Source organism: Lissotriton vulgaris, chromosome 6, assembly GCF_964263255.1.
Source record: "Lissotriton vulgaris chromosome 6, aLisVul1.2, whole genome shotgun sequence".
NCBI lineage: Eukaryota > Metazoa > Chordata > Amphibia > Caudata > Salamandridae > Lissotriton > Lissotriton vulgaris.
The window spans coordinates 270690545-270706640 of NC_141694.1; the positions used below are offsets into that span (position 1 = coordinate 270690545).

General features: G+C 43.5%; 1 protein-coding gene across 1 annotated transcript in view; it reads left to right on the forward strand.

The window, feature by feature from the left end:
* Positions 1-16096, forward strand: part of LOC147707124 (uncharacterized) — a 120754-nt gene that overhangs the window by 40064 nt on the left and 64594 nt on the right. Inside the window, exon 14 of the mRNA XM_086925180.1 lies at positions 3711-3822. Coding sequence (XP_086781306.1) covers positions 3711-3822 — 112 coding nt within the window. The remainder of the gene's footprint in view (positions 1-3710; positions 3823-16096) is intronic.

Consider the following 16096-nt stretch of genomic DNA (forward strand, 5'->3'; position numbering starts at 1 on the left):
AATCCGAACTTTAGTTCCAGCATTCCAACTTTCTAACACCAAACTGCTCTCTGGGGTTCACTGAGGAGTCTATTAAATAATTCGTGCTCTCTGGTTTCCCAATGTGTCCGGCTTTAATCACTTGGAGAACTTAATGATGCCTGGGTATCAATTTGCAATACATGCAAGAATGTTTCTGTAATTTGCTAATCTCTACCTCGTTGTTGTTGTGACGGACATTATGGCAGAGACGGCTAGGTTTTTGCTTTAACACTCATGCGTCTTTTTCTCTGAGAATCTTCTGTCCTCCCTCATGGAGTGCATCACTTTTAGCTACTTATTCTGGTAATCGATTTCTACCATAATGTTTATATAATCTCAAACTATTGCTTATAAAATGCAGGGACCAAAATGTAGAACTACTATCAAATCTAGAGGGGATAGAAATTATCAGATTTGTGTTAAAAATGGTATAGTAAGAAAGGAGGCAATGATTCAAAACACATGGTCGTGCAACACCATTACTTAAAGGGTCAAATACTTGGAGGGGGAAATTCTAAAATGGAATCTTATATACGAGAAAGAACAATGGAGTCCCATTTTATCCTACGAGTCTTCTAGAAAATGAGTGGATAATGGGTATTGCTTCAGTTGTGGGCAGATGAAAATCAGTGTGGTCCACAGATGAGGTCAAAGGGTCCACCATGCATGTTCTGGAATCCAAGCTATAACTTGATGCCAATTCTGAAGGCTCACCAGAATGTAGTCTATGAAGTACATGCAGATTTGAAACCATTTACAACGGAGTTTTAGAAACATAAAATTGATCTACTCTATCTTCCTGCAAGATCCATAGTCTACCTTGATGGCACTGACACGACCCCCCCCCCCACCCCCCACCCCCGGTCTTGGAATCAGGCATGTTCGGGTATCTGGGGACCCAAATCTTAACACGTCTGAATTCTGGCAACGTAGGTCGGGTGCTGACAGGCGCCAGACAACCGCTAGCCTTCTGGTGTAACTCCCACCCCCTCCATTTCCCATGGGACGTATTGCAATAGCAAATTTTGCTCCTGTTCAGATTGTGTTTTGTGTTTGATAGTACTATTGCCTACAAAACTCTTTGCTGAACTGGACTCCCTACTGACTCAACTGGTTTGGGGAAAGGAAAGAATAAAAGTGACCTTGCATGAGCTTATTCAGCCATTGGATAAATGTGATCTAGGGACTCCAAATTATGAGGCTTACTATTTTGCAGCTCAATTGCAGTGGCCTATGCAATGGCAATCAATTGCTCGTAGCTTGGTGCAACGCTAGGCTCCGTCACACTGTAGGAGGCATTTCTCGGGTATACCCCTCCACTCTAAAGATTACCCAACTATGCTGGTGTAGTTTTGAAATGTTTGAGACCCCTTGGTTGTATGCCCCTGAGATTCCACTCTGTCTCCTAGAATTTAGAACACTCACCAGGTTACAGAATCGCCAAGAGTTGCCGGAGGCCAGCATAAGATTAGTGGGAGACTCGTACTCCAATGGCACTTGATACATATGACACCCTCACAGATGACTTTGAAGCTATCGCCTCACTCGCAAGGCACTACTTAATGTGGTCTTGATTACATGGGTAGAACGAGATACAGAACCAACTAAATCTGTTCAAGTGCTGCATCACATTGGCCTAGGAAAACCGCCAGATCTTCACTTTGACATTGTTTCTCCATTTTTGTTTCTAGCCTAGAAGTAGGTAAAGCCTAGTGGGAAGGGATGTTGGCTAAAGGTTTCACATTAGAGTAATGAGAAATGCTGCAATACCCCAAGACTGTTGTGAGGAATCCATGATGTAAATGTACTTTTCTATACAAAGCATATTTTACAGCTTAGAAAGCACAAGGATGTACTCTGGTTCAGCAGATCACCGTCCTCCCTGTGAATTACCACAGGCAGGCTTCCTTCATATGGTATGGGACTGTGCTAGTTGCTCAAATCTGTGCTGAGATAGCGAATGCTCTGACCGAGATGTCACGGTGAACAGTGGATCAGAACAGATCACTCTGCATACTGGGTCAGAGGAACAGCCAGCTGAGCAAGTGTGAGTTGAATGAATGAAAGAGCTTTTATATAGCACAACGTTCACGCCAAGAAGTATCTTGGCTCTGTACGTGGAGGGAAAGGGCACCTTCCAGAAGAAAGGGGCTGGCACAGTCTCAGATTATAGAAATTCAGAGGAAAGACCAAGCCGTATTATCTGGGATACCAAAAATCCATGTTTTTAAGGATTTCCGAAAGTTAAGTTCAGTTTGTGTGTGTCTGAGTTGAGTTGGCAAGGAGTTCCAGGCTTTGGTCCCTATGGCCACCAGAATCTTTCCACCCCTGGATTTAAGTTTAAATTTGGGTGTTAAGAGGTTCTCTGAAGATGAACATAGGGTGCGTTGAGTGATGTATGGCTTAGTTCTGTTCTCATTAGGTATTCTGGTCCAGTATTTGTTGTTTTATAAATGTTGGGAAGAACCTTAAAGAATAGTCTTATGGACGGGGCAGCGACTGGAGGATTTTTAGTGCTGTCGCAGAGGAGGAATCTCTAGGCAAATTGAGTACCAGCCTCGCTGCAGATTTCTGGACCACCTGTAGTCTTCGCAGGTCTTTTTTATTTGTTCCTGCATAGACTATTACAGTAGTCCAGACGGGATAGAATTAAGGCTCCTACCACTCTTTTTGGCCAGCATTGGGAGTAGATCAAAACATTTTCTGAGATTTTATTACTTGAAAACAGGTACCTGCCACAGCAAGAGCTTGCTTGTGGAAGGATAATGTATGATCAAGTTTTATTCCCAGATTCTTTACAGTCTCCACTGTAGTCGGGGGGGGGGGGGGGGTGGGGCTGAATTTGACAGCTGCCATAGGTCCGGATTGAAAATGTTAGTCTTGCCAAACAGCATAATCTCTGTTTTGGAGCCGTTACATTTAATAGTTTAGCTTCATCCAGTCCATCACTGCTGTTACAGTGGTGAGTTGTTCTTCAGCCACTGTTGAATTTTTATCCAGGGTTAGGATCGGTTGAGTCATTATCATAAGCGATGCACTCAACGCAAGTGTCCATCAAAAAAAGCAGTGGTGCCATATAGAGATGAAAGTGTTGGTCTCAGGGCCGAGCCCTGAGGGACCCCTGATGCCAGCCCTCTTTCTTCAGTTCCTGGACCTTCCTCTGGTGGTTGCCAAACATAATATTGCCATGGCATGTAAAGCGAGACCTACATTTATGGTTGCCAGATGTACAGCCTTGGACCAGAACCCAAGCGAAGATCTTGATTGAACATCACAGAAAAGTGGTGCTACTGCAATAGCAGAGTGGGACACTATACTACAAGCAAAGACAGGCGGAAGACCCACATATGTGGGTCAGGGACTGCCTAATAATTCCCTGGTATGGAAACCTTCAAGAGGGCGAACTATACTAAGATTGGGCAGCAGAGTCAATGAGCCTTATTCAAAGTATGCTTAGCCAATCAGGAGGGTAGAACCAGCTATTGAACTGGTAATGCTTATGGTGCTAAAGTACCCACAGTAGAGGAAGGTGGCAATAATTCTTATACATGGCAGACGAACGCTCTGAGGTAGGTAGTTATGAAACCTACTTTGGAGGCATCTGAAGTGTTAAAAGCTGTAAATTATGTAGTTTTTGTTTGACCAGAGACCAATTTAGGAGGTTGATTCATCTGGTTTTGCTTTTCCAGGACGGCGTTGGCACTACTGCAGTTACCATTCCAGTCTCTCTGAAAGACCCGGCTGGCAACACTATGAGTAATTTCTCGATGTCGTGCAATTACATTTCCGAAGAAAAAATAGGTAATGTTCTTGTAAACCATGTATACACCCTGAATATAACGCCGCTTTACCACTATTCTCAAGTGCAACTTGGGGCAGTTAACCTAATATCTGAACTATTTGTGTACGGTCATTAAACATCGTAAATATATTTACGTGTCTGCCCCCAGTACATTATCAAGCGACTCGTAGCTACAGTGAAACGCAACAATCTTTTTCATTACAGAATTTTCAGCTCTGTTCATCGCTTATCCTATCTGGATCTAAAATCCTATGTTTGGAGTGTATAACATGGACTCCACAAACCACCTAGAGGGGTCCAAAAGCATGAACATTGAACCATTAACCAATATAAAGCCTCCTGTACAAACCAGTTGGTTGAGAATGTATGAATTTGATGGGATCAGCACCTTCTTTTACTGTTTAGTCATGTAAAGCACAGTAATCGAAAATTGGTGTTAATCCTTATGTATACCAGTTGAATGCTTTGTGAAGGTGACTGACTTTAAATGGGGCTTGAGCATTAACCAGTGAATAATGCACTGATCTAATTTACAGTAAATGGCGGTCACTTAGTGCCATGGAGTGCTAGATCAAGAATATAATACCTAAAAATATATATGGAATTCTCACACGTTGTGGAATATAATAGTGTATGCTACAGCCATTTCGAAACAGTTGTGCTCTTTCAATGCTTCAATTATGTGTTATTCATACATAAAAACACACCAAGGGTGTAGGAAAGTGCAGTACCTACTGATTTGACAGAGAAATTTGAAGGTGAAGTAACTGAAAGAACACTTTAACAGGTAATCAAGACCCAGTAGTAGAAGTTTAGTTTTAGCACATGTAAGTGTAAATAATTTGTGTGGCCTTCATAGAAGTGGAAAGACTGAGACCTCAGAGCACACACATCACTGTATAGTTGTCCCAGCTTCACACTCTTCATGTTAGATGGAGAAGATGGAAACCAGCCAGTAAGTTAAAGTACTCCAAAAATCCATGTACACTTGTTACAGCCTCTACGACACCACTTGGGGCTGGCACTTTGATTCAGTTTAACTTTATGTTCAAGACCTCATCAAACATCAAGAGCTCAGTTCCGCATCTTCGTTCATTTCTAAAATGCCAGGTATCCTGTAATGTATGAAACCGTATTTAGCTATGAAGCTATTGTAACAAGCACTTGAGCGCTTTTGAACTTCAGTTTTCATTCAAATGATGTTTCACATGTGAAAAGGATTGTACAATACAGTGTGGCTGATCTAGTGGAAACATATGGTGGCCTTTATGCAGGCACCATTAAAGCAAGGTATTTGAAGCCAATATTTGCCAGAAAGGTATTGACATATTGCAGTCTTTAGTCTGTAAGTGTGTGTTGGGACTTCTGAGGAGGTTTGACACGTGTCCTTGTTTTTCCTTAATTTAACTTGCTTCCACTTCTATTTATGTAGTTCTGATTTGTGCAGTTCTTAACTGGAGGCATGTTATCCAAGCACTCTTAATACTTTAACAAATGGATCTAGGAAGACTGGTAGACCATTTTCCCCTCCATCTGGACATTGGTAATATGTAAGCCTTGCTTCACGCCTGGGATCCTGGCTTCAAGAGTTGGACCTTGCGTAACCCTCCATTGACAGGAAACCTATTTGTTGACTAGGCAATATGTACTCGTAATAGAACTTAAGAGATTGATTTGACCCTTCAAGACTAGTTTCATGTGACTCTGATACTACTGTGGACAAACACAAGGCACTAAATGGGTTCTGCTGGCAGGGAGCAAATTCATATAGAATCCTTATCCATTGACAAAAAAGCAAGAAATCATTCGCAACACTTGTTTAAACCCAAATGACCAACTGGAAAAAAAATGTTAATATTGCGATTCTGGAGGAGACCTAGTGTATAATTTGGCTAAATCAGCCAACTCCTCCATACAATTACAACATAAATAAAATGCAAGTAGAATAATGACCAGGTAGTACCTGGACCAACAACATTGAGTGATCTTTAGCAACCAGAGATGTTAAAAGGTTCTGGGGAAACCTGCGCACACCTCCATATGGTGGCGAGTGTGCATTGATACACAATCTTACTGAAAGGAGATTGTGTTTCACATCAAAGCCATCACAGGCATAACCCTGGTTTCCCAAAGGGGACTGTGCGAATGAGCAGTAGAGCTAAGACTATCCACTCGACATCAAAGGGAAAACCAATCTCTCACCACTAGACTAGCAATTGCACGTTTGAAAGCTTCAAGCACCATACACCTGCAGTGGAAGATCTGGAACATAGTGCCTATATTTTGTAAATGGCCTCTAATTAACAATATACTGGTTCAAGAAAGTGTTGCTGCCTTCGCAAACTTTTTGGAAATTGCTTCACCCTTAAAGTCTGTTCAAAAGTTTCCTCCCCTCCCAGCCTTCGAGCCTGAAAGATTGTATGGTGCAAAATGATAGATTTCTAGGTACATTGACTGTCCTGCATAAAAAACGGATTAAATGTAAGCATTGTTCCATACACCTAATGTATTGACTAATATGTACGGATTGTATAGTGTTGACCATGGAACTGCACCCTAAATTTGATATTATTAAAAAAATATATAGATATAATTTTTTTAATTAATTTGGGCACACAAGACAAATATTGTGACTCTAGTGGTGGTTCTAATTCAGTGATATGCAACAGAGGGCTGTGCTAGCAGCATTGTGGTATCTTGTTGGCTTCTAATTTTGAGAATTTTCGATGACCTCTGTACCGGTAAGGGGTGTCTGGGAGTATTGAGAATCTTCTATAGTGTGGGATCGATTCCCATGGCAGAGTACACCCACCTTTCACCCAGTTTGGAATACTTTAAATTGGAGGTGGCTCAGAATGATGGTTAAACGATTGACTACCTTGAGGGAAAAATCGTGTGCTTCAAATGTATATATTGTTTCTGGGAACCGCATTCATTCATACATCTTAAGAGCCTTGATAAAGACTTCAAGACTGAAGTGTAATCCAGTAGTCAGGTTCATGAAAAACATAGTTTAATCCCAACAGACAGCTTATACATCCACAGTTCATGAAGAGCAGTCTCCCTCTTCCCAACTCCCACTTACAGAACGTCCACCCCAGAGAAACCATAACATTCCGATAGTAATATTCTAACTGAGAATACTACAAAGACCAACCTCATTCCAGCAGCAATGGCTACGCAGTTGAGGTGGCAGCTACTCTTGTAAAACCTTCAAGGGATCTAGAATGCTGGTGTTGTATGATCTAGCTAGAATTCCAGTAACTCAATGCCTCTCGCCTCCATTGCGCAGGCTGATAAGCCTAACTCTGCAGAAGCAAGTCCACTGACCATGGTGGTTTTCAACAGGGCAGGAGGAGAATATGGTGAAATAGCACTTTATATTTTGTGTAGAGCAAAGACCTTTAAGGGGGAACCTATAGCCCAGCTTGGTGTCATGGCCCGAACAACGCGTTAAGGAGCTATGTGATAGCCTTCTATTCCACCATTATGTCCCTCTTTTGTTTTCAGTGTAGTTGGTAAGCGGTCTTTCAGCAGTCGCCATTACCATGCATACTTATACTCTTCAAAGATTGGCGCCTGCGTTTTTTCTACATGGAAAATGTGTTATTTATTGCACCAAAAATGTCAGCTTAGCATAAAAGGCATCCAAACAAGTAAAGCACGCAAGTGTGTTTTGTAACCTTTTTATCTAGTATTTACATTTGATCAAGACATTTTACATGTCAGAGACCCACAGGTTTTTACCTGAGGAAAGGGACAATATACTCCAACAGGCACACAACAATATTGATTTTTTTTTTAAATCTATATATTTTTTTCACAGTTGATAAAAGGGATGTAGATATATTTTGTAAAACCATCTGTATCTTGACCAGAGAAATTAAACCCATTAATAAACACAAATTAAAATATGACATTGTAGTCATTAAAAATCAAGACTTTCAGTTTATCACTTGAAATCAAGATCTCATACTAACTAGTCTAACTTGGTTCTTAATCAGATGTTGATTAAATTAGTGCTAACTAACCATTCGAAGCAAAAATCAAGCACTTAAACAGCAATACATACTCACCTCGCATACCTTGTAAATTGCTGGTATACAGTTATGACCTTTTTTAAAAACCTGTTATTCCAGATCCATCTAGCTGCTTCAGAAGGCTTGTCTGCTCACTTTCCCCAAGCAATTGGCTTGGATACTGCACTCAAATGAGCTACGAAGATGCACCAGAGAAGGTTGTATGATAGAACCACACGTGCCTCTACCAGGCAACCTAAACGACTAATGCATCTTTACCACAAAATTATGCCTTAAAGGAAGGCATGAATGGTAAAAGGGTATGCGTGACTAAGGTTGAGACCCTCTTCTCCCCCCCCCCCCCCCATCAACCCCCAAAATTACTGTAACCACTACCTCAATCCCCCATCCCCTTGCACTGTCCCTACAACTACCCCAACCCCTTCCACTGACCTTAGGCAAACCCCTATTTCTAAAACTACCCTGAACCTCCCCCAGCCCTAAAAACTACCATGACTACCCATTCGCTTCCCCCTGCCCAGAGGCCTAAAACCCTGTCCTTTAAACTAGCCCAGGCCTAAAAACTACCTTGACTACCCATTCCCCTGCCTTGAGGTCGAATACCCTAACCCCTTATTTTAAAAAAACTACCCCAGCCCTGACCACAACCCCAGCCCACAACTATCCTGACTCCCCCCCCCTATCCCACAAAACTATCCTAACTCAGCCCAAAAAACTACCTGCCCCCGCCTACTAAACTACCTCAAAACCTCCAACCCACCTCCAGAACCACTCCGCCCCACTTACCTCACCGCTTCCTGCAAGGTCTTCCTGCTTCCGTCCGCCAGCAAACAGACCGTGCATTGCCTTAACCATGCATAGGTGTGGTTAAGGCAAGCGTGGTAGGGCTTGCGGAGTCAGAACACTCGTTTAGAGCGTGGTGTTCTGTCTGTTTCCCCCCAGAGAAAGATGCGGTTATATTTTGGATCAGGCAAAAATCATCGGTATCCTTCAAAAGCCTTTAAATAGCTTTACTTTCCCCCTTCCAGCTTCAAAAGCTGGGGATTTATCAAGGCAAGTGGGTCCACTCCCCTAGATTAAGAGCACCTACATTCCGAGGATTGAACCAGATCTTACCAAATTTAAATCCTATCAAATCATAAGCAAGACGGTGCACATTCCTGAAAATTGAACCTTTTTCCAGTCTGGTCAAGAGTCTTTATATTCAAGCTCCAGTCATAGGCTGTTTGAACTTGAAATCTTTACCTTGCCTGTTCAACAGTATGGTAATTACTTGCACCCGCATGACCCAACCATTTCGAGGCATGTTGCTGATAGCCCCTTGGTGACTGAGGCAGTATCACTGGGTGGACCGAAAAAGCAGATGTTGGAGAGGCTTTTTGTTTGAGGGTGCATTATGTGTACCTTTTCACTCCAAGTAAAGCTCGTAAACACAGCCCCTTTTTAAAGAAATGAATCTGAGAGATCTGCTTCTACACATCCATGCTACAAGAGTGTCTTGATCAGTCTTCAGACTTTGATTACTAATTTTGCTTTCTGGACAGCAGTAGATGCCAGGTCTGCTCAAGTCCATGCTTTGTTTGCCTTCTTAGACTAGCAGGCCTGTTTGGGGGGGGGGGGGGGGGGGAGAATCAGATTAACATGACTACGGTTTTATAAGAATCCTAAAATGTAAAGGAAAAACCTGGGATTGAACAGTTAGTCACGCTTGGACCTAGAGCACTTGACAGGGGCTGTACAGCAGAACTCTAGGTTTCCCCCAACCCTCACCCCTCCAGTCTCTGCAGTCTGTCCTCTATGCAAATCCCTCGAGCCTTGCCCTCTTCCCTGTGCCATCTTTGGAAAGCCCCCAGTGGGTTGTCCTTCTGACTCCAAGTAAAAACAATTAAAAAAAACCTTCATTGGTGCCTCAACCATGGCCCCCAGAAGGCTGTCCCTCAAATGTTTTTATATTTTGAAGGTGTTATATAGCGCTGGCTAGACCCGGAGGTATCAAAGCGCTTAACATGAAGATCAGATCATAGTTACAGGCTACATTGTTACAAAGGTTACACAGTTAGAGCATGGCAACGTAGTTACTTGTAAGGTCGAGATAAACAAAGCACAAATACGTAAGGGGAAAAGCAGGCCAGGGGAATGATACAGGGGAGGGGTAGGCGATGGGGAAGTAGACGGGTAATACTGGCGGGAAAGAGAAGGGGGGGGGAGGGCACAGCATGGAAGGAGGCGGGGAAGGGCGATGGGGGCACGAACCGGTAGATGAGTCCAAGCAACGTCCAAAGTCCAGTAAGCTGTGATCCTAGGGGAAGTGGTATCACTTCTCTATCTCTGGTGCGGGAGGCTCCCTTTGCGCAGTGGATTCTCTGAGGGGTCTCGGACTCCAAGGCCTACATACTGGATCCTTCCTCAAAAAGGGGAGAGGGAGTGCTTTGGCAAGGGGTGCCATACAATACCTCAGCTGTGAGAGGCTCCCTTGGCGCAGTGGACTCTCTCAGCGGGTTTGCTGAGACTCCTGAGCATAAATATTGGATCTTTCCCCATCAAGGGGAGAAGGAGTGCTTAGTCAACGGGCACAAAGGACAGGGGGCTAGGCAGACTAGCAGGGAGAAGGGATAGGCGCTGGTGAAGTAGACAAAGTACTAAATGGGAACATATTTAATTAATGAGGTATTATATAGTGCTGGCTAGACCCGAAGGAAATGGAGCGCTTTACATGAGGACCAATAATGTTGCAATTTACATCAGTTAAAAGTTACATAAGTATCAAGAAACACATTTAAAGAACATAGGGAACAAGGTGAATGGCACAAGGAAGGGTACGGGGATAGGGTAAAGGGGTAGGAGGAAGATGACGGTAGAGACTAGGGGAAAATCTGCCCAGGGTCTGGCTAGGTAGGTGATGGGGGGGGGGGGGGAGGGGTTCCACAGCCCATCACCTCTTTAGCTATAAGGTAGCTCCACTGGGCAGTAGCCAACTCGCTTGGTCTCTACAGTCTGAGGTAAAGTTCCACAGGTTCCAAGTCCTGATGTGTAAGCAGATTAGGGGATAGGTTCAAGGTCTGGTCCATGTCAAATTGTTGTCCCAGGGAAGTAAAACGTGGAGGGGACAACTATGGAAGCCATCTTGGGGTCAGGCAGGGGACTGTACTGTACACTGGTGGCCATCCTAAGGTCAGGCATCTGACAGTTAGTCCATTTCCAGGACTGTGGCCGCCAGAGAATAACAAATCCAGCGTGCACACACCATCACACGCACAGACATGCACAAGCACACACATGTGAGCACTGATATGCGCACATACGCACACACAAGCACATATACAGAAACATCCAAAAACACAAGCACACAATCCCATGCTCTAGTACAAAAACACCCAAGTACATGCACACGCAAACCATCACATGCAGACATGCACAAGCAATCACAAATGCGCTCCCGCACAGACGCGCACACACACCTATAGAAACTGCCAAAAAACACAAGCACACATACAATCACATGCTCCAGAACAAAAATACCGAAGTACGTACACACAGGTACATGCAGAAACATACCATCACACGCAGAGACATGCACAAGCACACACCAATGTGCTCACTCATACGCGAACAGAGTGTGCACACAAGCACGTATACAGAAACATCCACACGCATAAGCACACATAAAATCCCATGCTTTAGTACAAAAACACATGCACACACCATCACACCATTCTTAAAAGTCTTTACAAATCTCGGAAAAATCCCAGAGAAAGAAGCCGTTTTAGAAACCGAACATTATTAGTTACGATGCCTCCCCACCGCCTTGAAAAGACCTAGGCACTTAACACTTAATTCAGGTACTAGTGATATTTAACACATCTATGCACAGGAGAGCTTATTTCCATTTTTCTTCTCTTACCACTCCAACGCGTATCCATGTAAAAAACTCAAATTTGAAGAAACATTTACCTGCCTGCCCAAATCAAACATTTTGAACAAATGGCCCATGAAATTACTTTCCACAACTGAACGATCGATGTACAATTAGGCTCCAGTGATAAGGGAAAAGGTATAGGTTCAAAATCCAAAATATATTTAAGGAAACTTGTATGGTGCACTAGAATAATCCCAGTTGGAAGGCCCAGAAGTCTTATATTAAATCCGACACTTGTTGGTGACTCCTTCATGGTCACGGTGATGAGGTTAGCGGTGACATCTGTCACAAAGACGTGCTCAATTAGGTTGCAGGTAGGTTTCCAGTCCTATTTTGTCTGGATGGAAACTAACATGTTCTGGGCCTGGCTTGAAATGGCAGAGTCCTGATCTGAGTCAGAACTGGTGGTGTCCTCGCCAGTGCTAATCTCAGACTGCTACTGGCCTGCGGTTCTCCGCCCGAGGCTTTCCTGTATCTTGGTGGCTGCCATCATGCAGTACTGGGTTGGGTGGGCAACCAGGGTTAGTGCCTGATTTTCCAGTATCTCGCTCGCTGGTTGGAATCTTCTTGGTTGCTGCCTTTTCTCCCTTGGCTGGGTCAGGTGAAACTGACACATTCACAGAACTGGCAGGGTTGATCACCGGTCCCCGTCACTTTTGGGAACTAAAGTTAAACTTGTTTTCCCAGCACAGTTTTTAGAGCTTTTAGTGGTCTACAAAGCAGCAGTTTAAGGACAGCTGGTTAAGCCTGTGGTGTTCGGCACAGTTCTGTTCACACTTTGTAAGTTTAAAGCTTGAAGACTAGTTTCCTGGCTCGAGAGGCATGAGGTGCTGGGAGGGACTCCTCTAGAGGCACCTCTGCTGGACAAGTTCTTATTGTTAGCATTCACAGCAAAATCAGACTTCATTTCAGTGGGAGTCCCAGTACTGGCAACTCGGACAAGCTTGGATCACTGAGCATTTAACCCTAACCCACCAAGCACTTTGGCACTCTTCGCTTTTAAGTTCAGAGTTGAGATTACTCTTTGCTGATACAGATGGAGTTACGTTGACAGTAGGCTGTTCCGGATCCCTAGGAGTCTGGTGTCTAGATACAAGGCTACTCTGCACGGGAGACTGCCTCAGCCCCTCTATTAACCTTATGGCCCATTGATGCACCACCGTTTAGTGCCAAAGGCCTCTTTGGTCAGGTAGACCATTCACCAAGGAGGTGTACAACATGGACTGAAGACCTGTGGCCTAGACCTTTAATTTCACATTTTATTGCTTCGATCCGCAGAACTCACAAGAGATTATCTTAGTCATAAGTGTAAAGGTAATGCTACTAATGGTAATGCTAGCTACTTCTACTACTTATAATACCACTAAGAATAAGGTTTCTAAAGCACCTAGCTGCCTCAAACAAGGTGTCTGGTGCTAAGTGCAGGTATCAGCAGTTCTAGATGCACCTATTAAACCCCCATACATCCTGAGCTAAATAAACAAGTTTTAATTTTTCCTAAAATGATGATCCAACTGGACCGGTCTAACTATCTGGGGCAAACCATTCCACAATTTTGGTGCCAAATAGCTGAAAGAGCTCCCATTTGTGCGGACTTTATTTATCTTGGGAGAAGTCTCCCAATATATTTCCCGCTGATCCATAATTCCTTGATGGTGCAAATGGTCTAACCAAAGTTTGAAAGTAGAATGGACCTTTACTAGCAAGTGCCTTGTGACCGTAGCACAGGGTTTTGAAAGAGGAGCTCTGCTTCACCGGAAGCCAGTGCAACTGGAGTGTGGCCAATTTCAACATGCGCCTTGACAAGGTCAATAAAAGATGTGCAGCAGAGTTCTCTATTCCCTGGGGTCTCTTAATCAGCCCCTGTTACTGTAAGGTACAAAGCATTGCTATAGAATCTGTGCCTGGACTACTGTTATATTGGGGTTTTTTGCTCACTGGCAGAGAGCACAGTATTTCTCTCTGCATCTTAAGCAGTCCAAAATATTGTCCTGCCACTGCAATGATTTGACTGTCCTAAGATAATTTTTCATCAAATGAAATGCCAAGATTCGGAACCTTGGGTTTAGAGACACCAACTGGGCCCAGCTCCTTAGGCCACCATGCAGTTGACCAGATGTCTTTCTTCCCAGCATTGATCTTGAGGCAATTCAGGTCCATCTACCTAGCCAGTTCTGCCAGGCAGAGGCATAGGCCAGAGGCAATGTGGGACATATTCTGTGACAGCATGTTCAGCTGTGTTATATGCATATGAAATGATGATAAATCCATAGCATTCGATCTCCATCAGCGGTCATATGTACACTCTAAAAGTTGTACTTTAGGAGGAGCACTGTGGCACACTTTGTTTCAATGGAAGCACCTTTGACTGATAGGGTGTTTGTGACACCTAGAAGGTGCACCCTTCAAAAAAGAGGCGATCCAACTCAGCAGTTCATGGCCCACCCCACAGTTGCAGGGTCTCTCAATCAGGATGTGATCTTGGAGAATCGTGGCAGCAGCAAGATCAGGTGATAGTTTTCTGGTTTAGGGGGATCCAGCAGAGGTTTTTTCAACCGTGGAACTGGCACAGCATGCTTCCACCGCCCAGTAGCAGGCTTGAGGTTTGATAGCACAGCCCTGTTCTCCAAACAGTCGAACCAGGCTCTCAAACATGGGGCCTCTCTGGCTTTTACAGGAAATAAACTATATAACTTTGCTACTTTTTCCACAATGAACTGGGCTAGGACATTACAACCCACCTCTGATGGTGCCGTCGAGACAGAGTGGAGCTGGTGATGAGTGACATCACCACAGTGAGATATTTCATGAGTAGAGCTTTCCGCCCGTCAAAGAAGTGTTTATTTAGACCTTAGGTCCTTAATCACACCTCCTTTACAAACATGACCGCTTTTTATAAATGCATTCACTTACATATTTATGCATAATTTAACAAAATAAACCTCCTATTGAATAAAAACGAATAGCTTAAAATATACCCCTTCTTTGTCACCTTCCCCATGACCTACAAATATCCTAAATTACCCGAGCATTGCTGATCTATATGCACAAACCTTTTTGAAAGCAATCGTAAACCTTCCAATAGCACATGCTATATCCAAGAAACTCGTTTTGAATTGGTTACACAGCTTGTACACAGTTTCTTATACCATATTTATTTGAAAATTGGACAGACATTTTTCGTGCGATCTGAACCTTTAGACAGTACAATAAAATGTACAAATTATCGCTTTTAGTGCTTATATCTCATGTTTAATTCCCTCCTCCTGGAATCAATCATGACCACTTTTAGCTTATTAGAGCTTTTGAGCAAACTGAATGTTATCAGTGCTGAAGTCACTCCGTGCTTTCTTAATACTACAGTGGTAGATTTTTTTGCACTGCCAAATCTTTTTTGCGGGCAGGGCTGTATGCTCTGCGGCAAAGGTGCTCAAGGTACTTGCGTTCCATTTTCAAAACCATCAAATCCTCATTAAGCCATTCAGTTGACTGTCTGAGAAAAAGGCGATCCATAGATCCACTTCATTTCTGCATCTGGAGTTTCAATACAGCTGTCCAAAATAGGCTGGCTGATCACCAGCAGATCACAGAATTTAGACCGGGTAAGCTTAACGCACTGCCATGCCTGTGCCGCAGGGGCATGAATGTTTGTCACTTTATCATACAAGGCCATAAATGGAATGGCAAAATGGGTGGAACAAGTGAGTGTAATAGGCTGCTCGATCACTATCCCAGCCAGATTTTTAAAAATAGGGTACAGCATGCGCCCCAATCTGTGTAGAGGACGTCACATATTGAAAAAGCTGCAACCCCTCCAAATCTGCAGCCACAATCACCGCTGCCAGATGAGTAAGGTCCTAAAAATGCTAATTCAGATCTCCAACCACAGTAAAATTAGAATATCCAAGTATCAATGGGGACAGGACATCTACTAACGATGCAACCAAGTTGGAGGCAGGCCCAGGGGCACAATTAATCCGTATTCCTGACATCGTACACTTAATAGTCAATGCCGGAGGGGGAAAAGGCTGCTTCACTTCCCTCAATGCTAAGCTCAGAGAAGGTACCTTGCATTGATTGTTTAAAAATTACTGCAATCCCCCCCACCACACACGCATACACCCTTGCCCCCACTATCCTTGCTTACCAAGTTTCATAAAGGCAAATCCCTTGGGAGTGGCTTGCAACAGATCGGGGGAAGTCTTCTATAAGCCCCAGAACACTTCAAATCTGCAAATTCAAAGTTTAAAATGCTAATCTGTGTTGCTGTATAGCTTGCTTTTTCACTACTACATGAGTCAATAATTTCTTCATTCG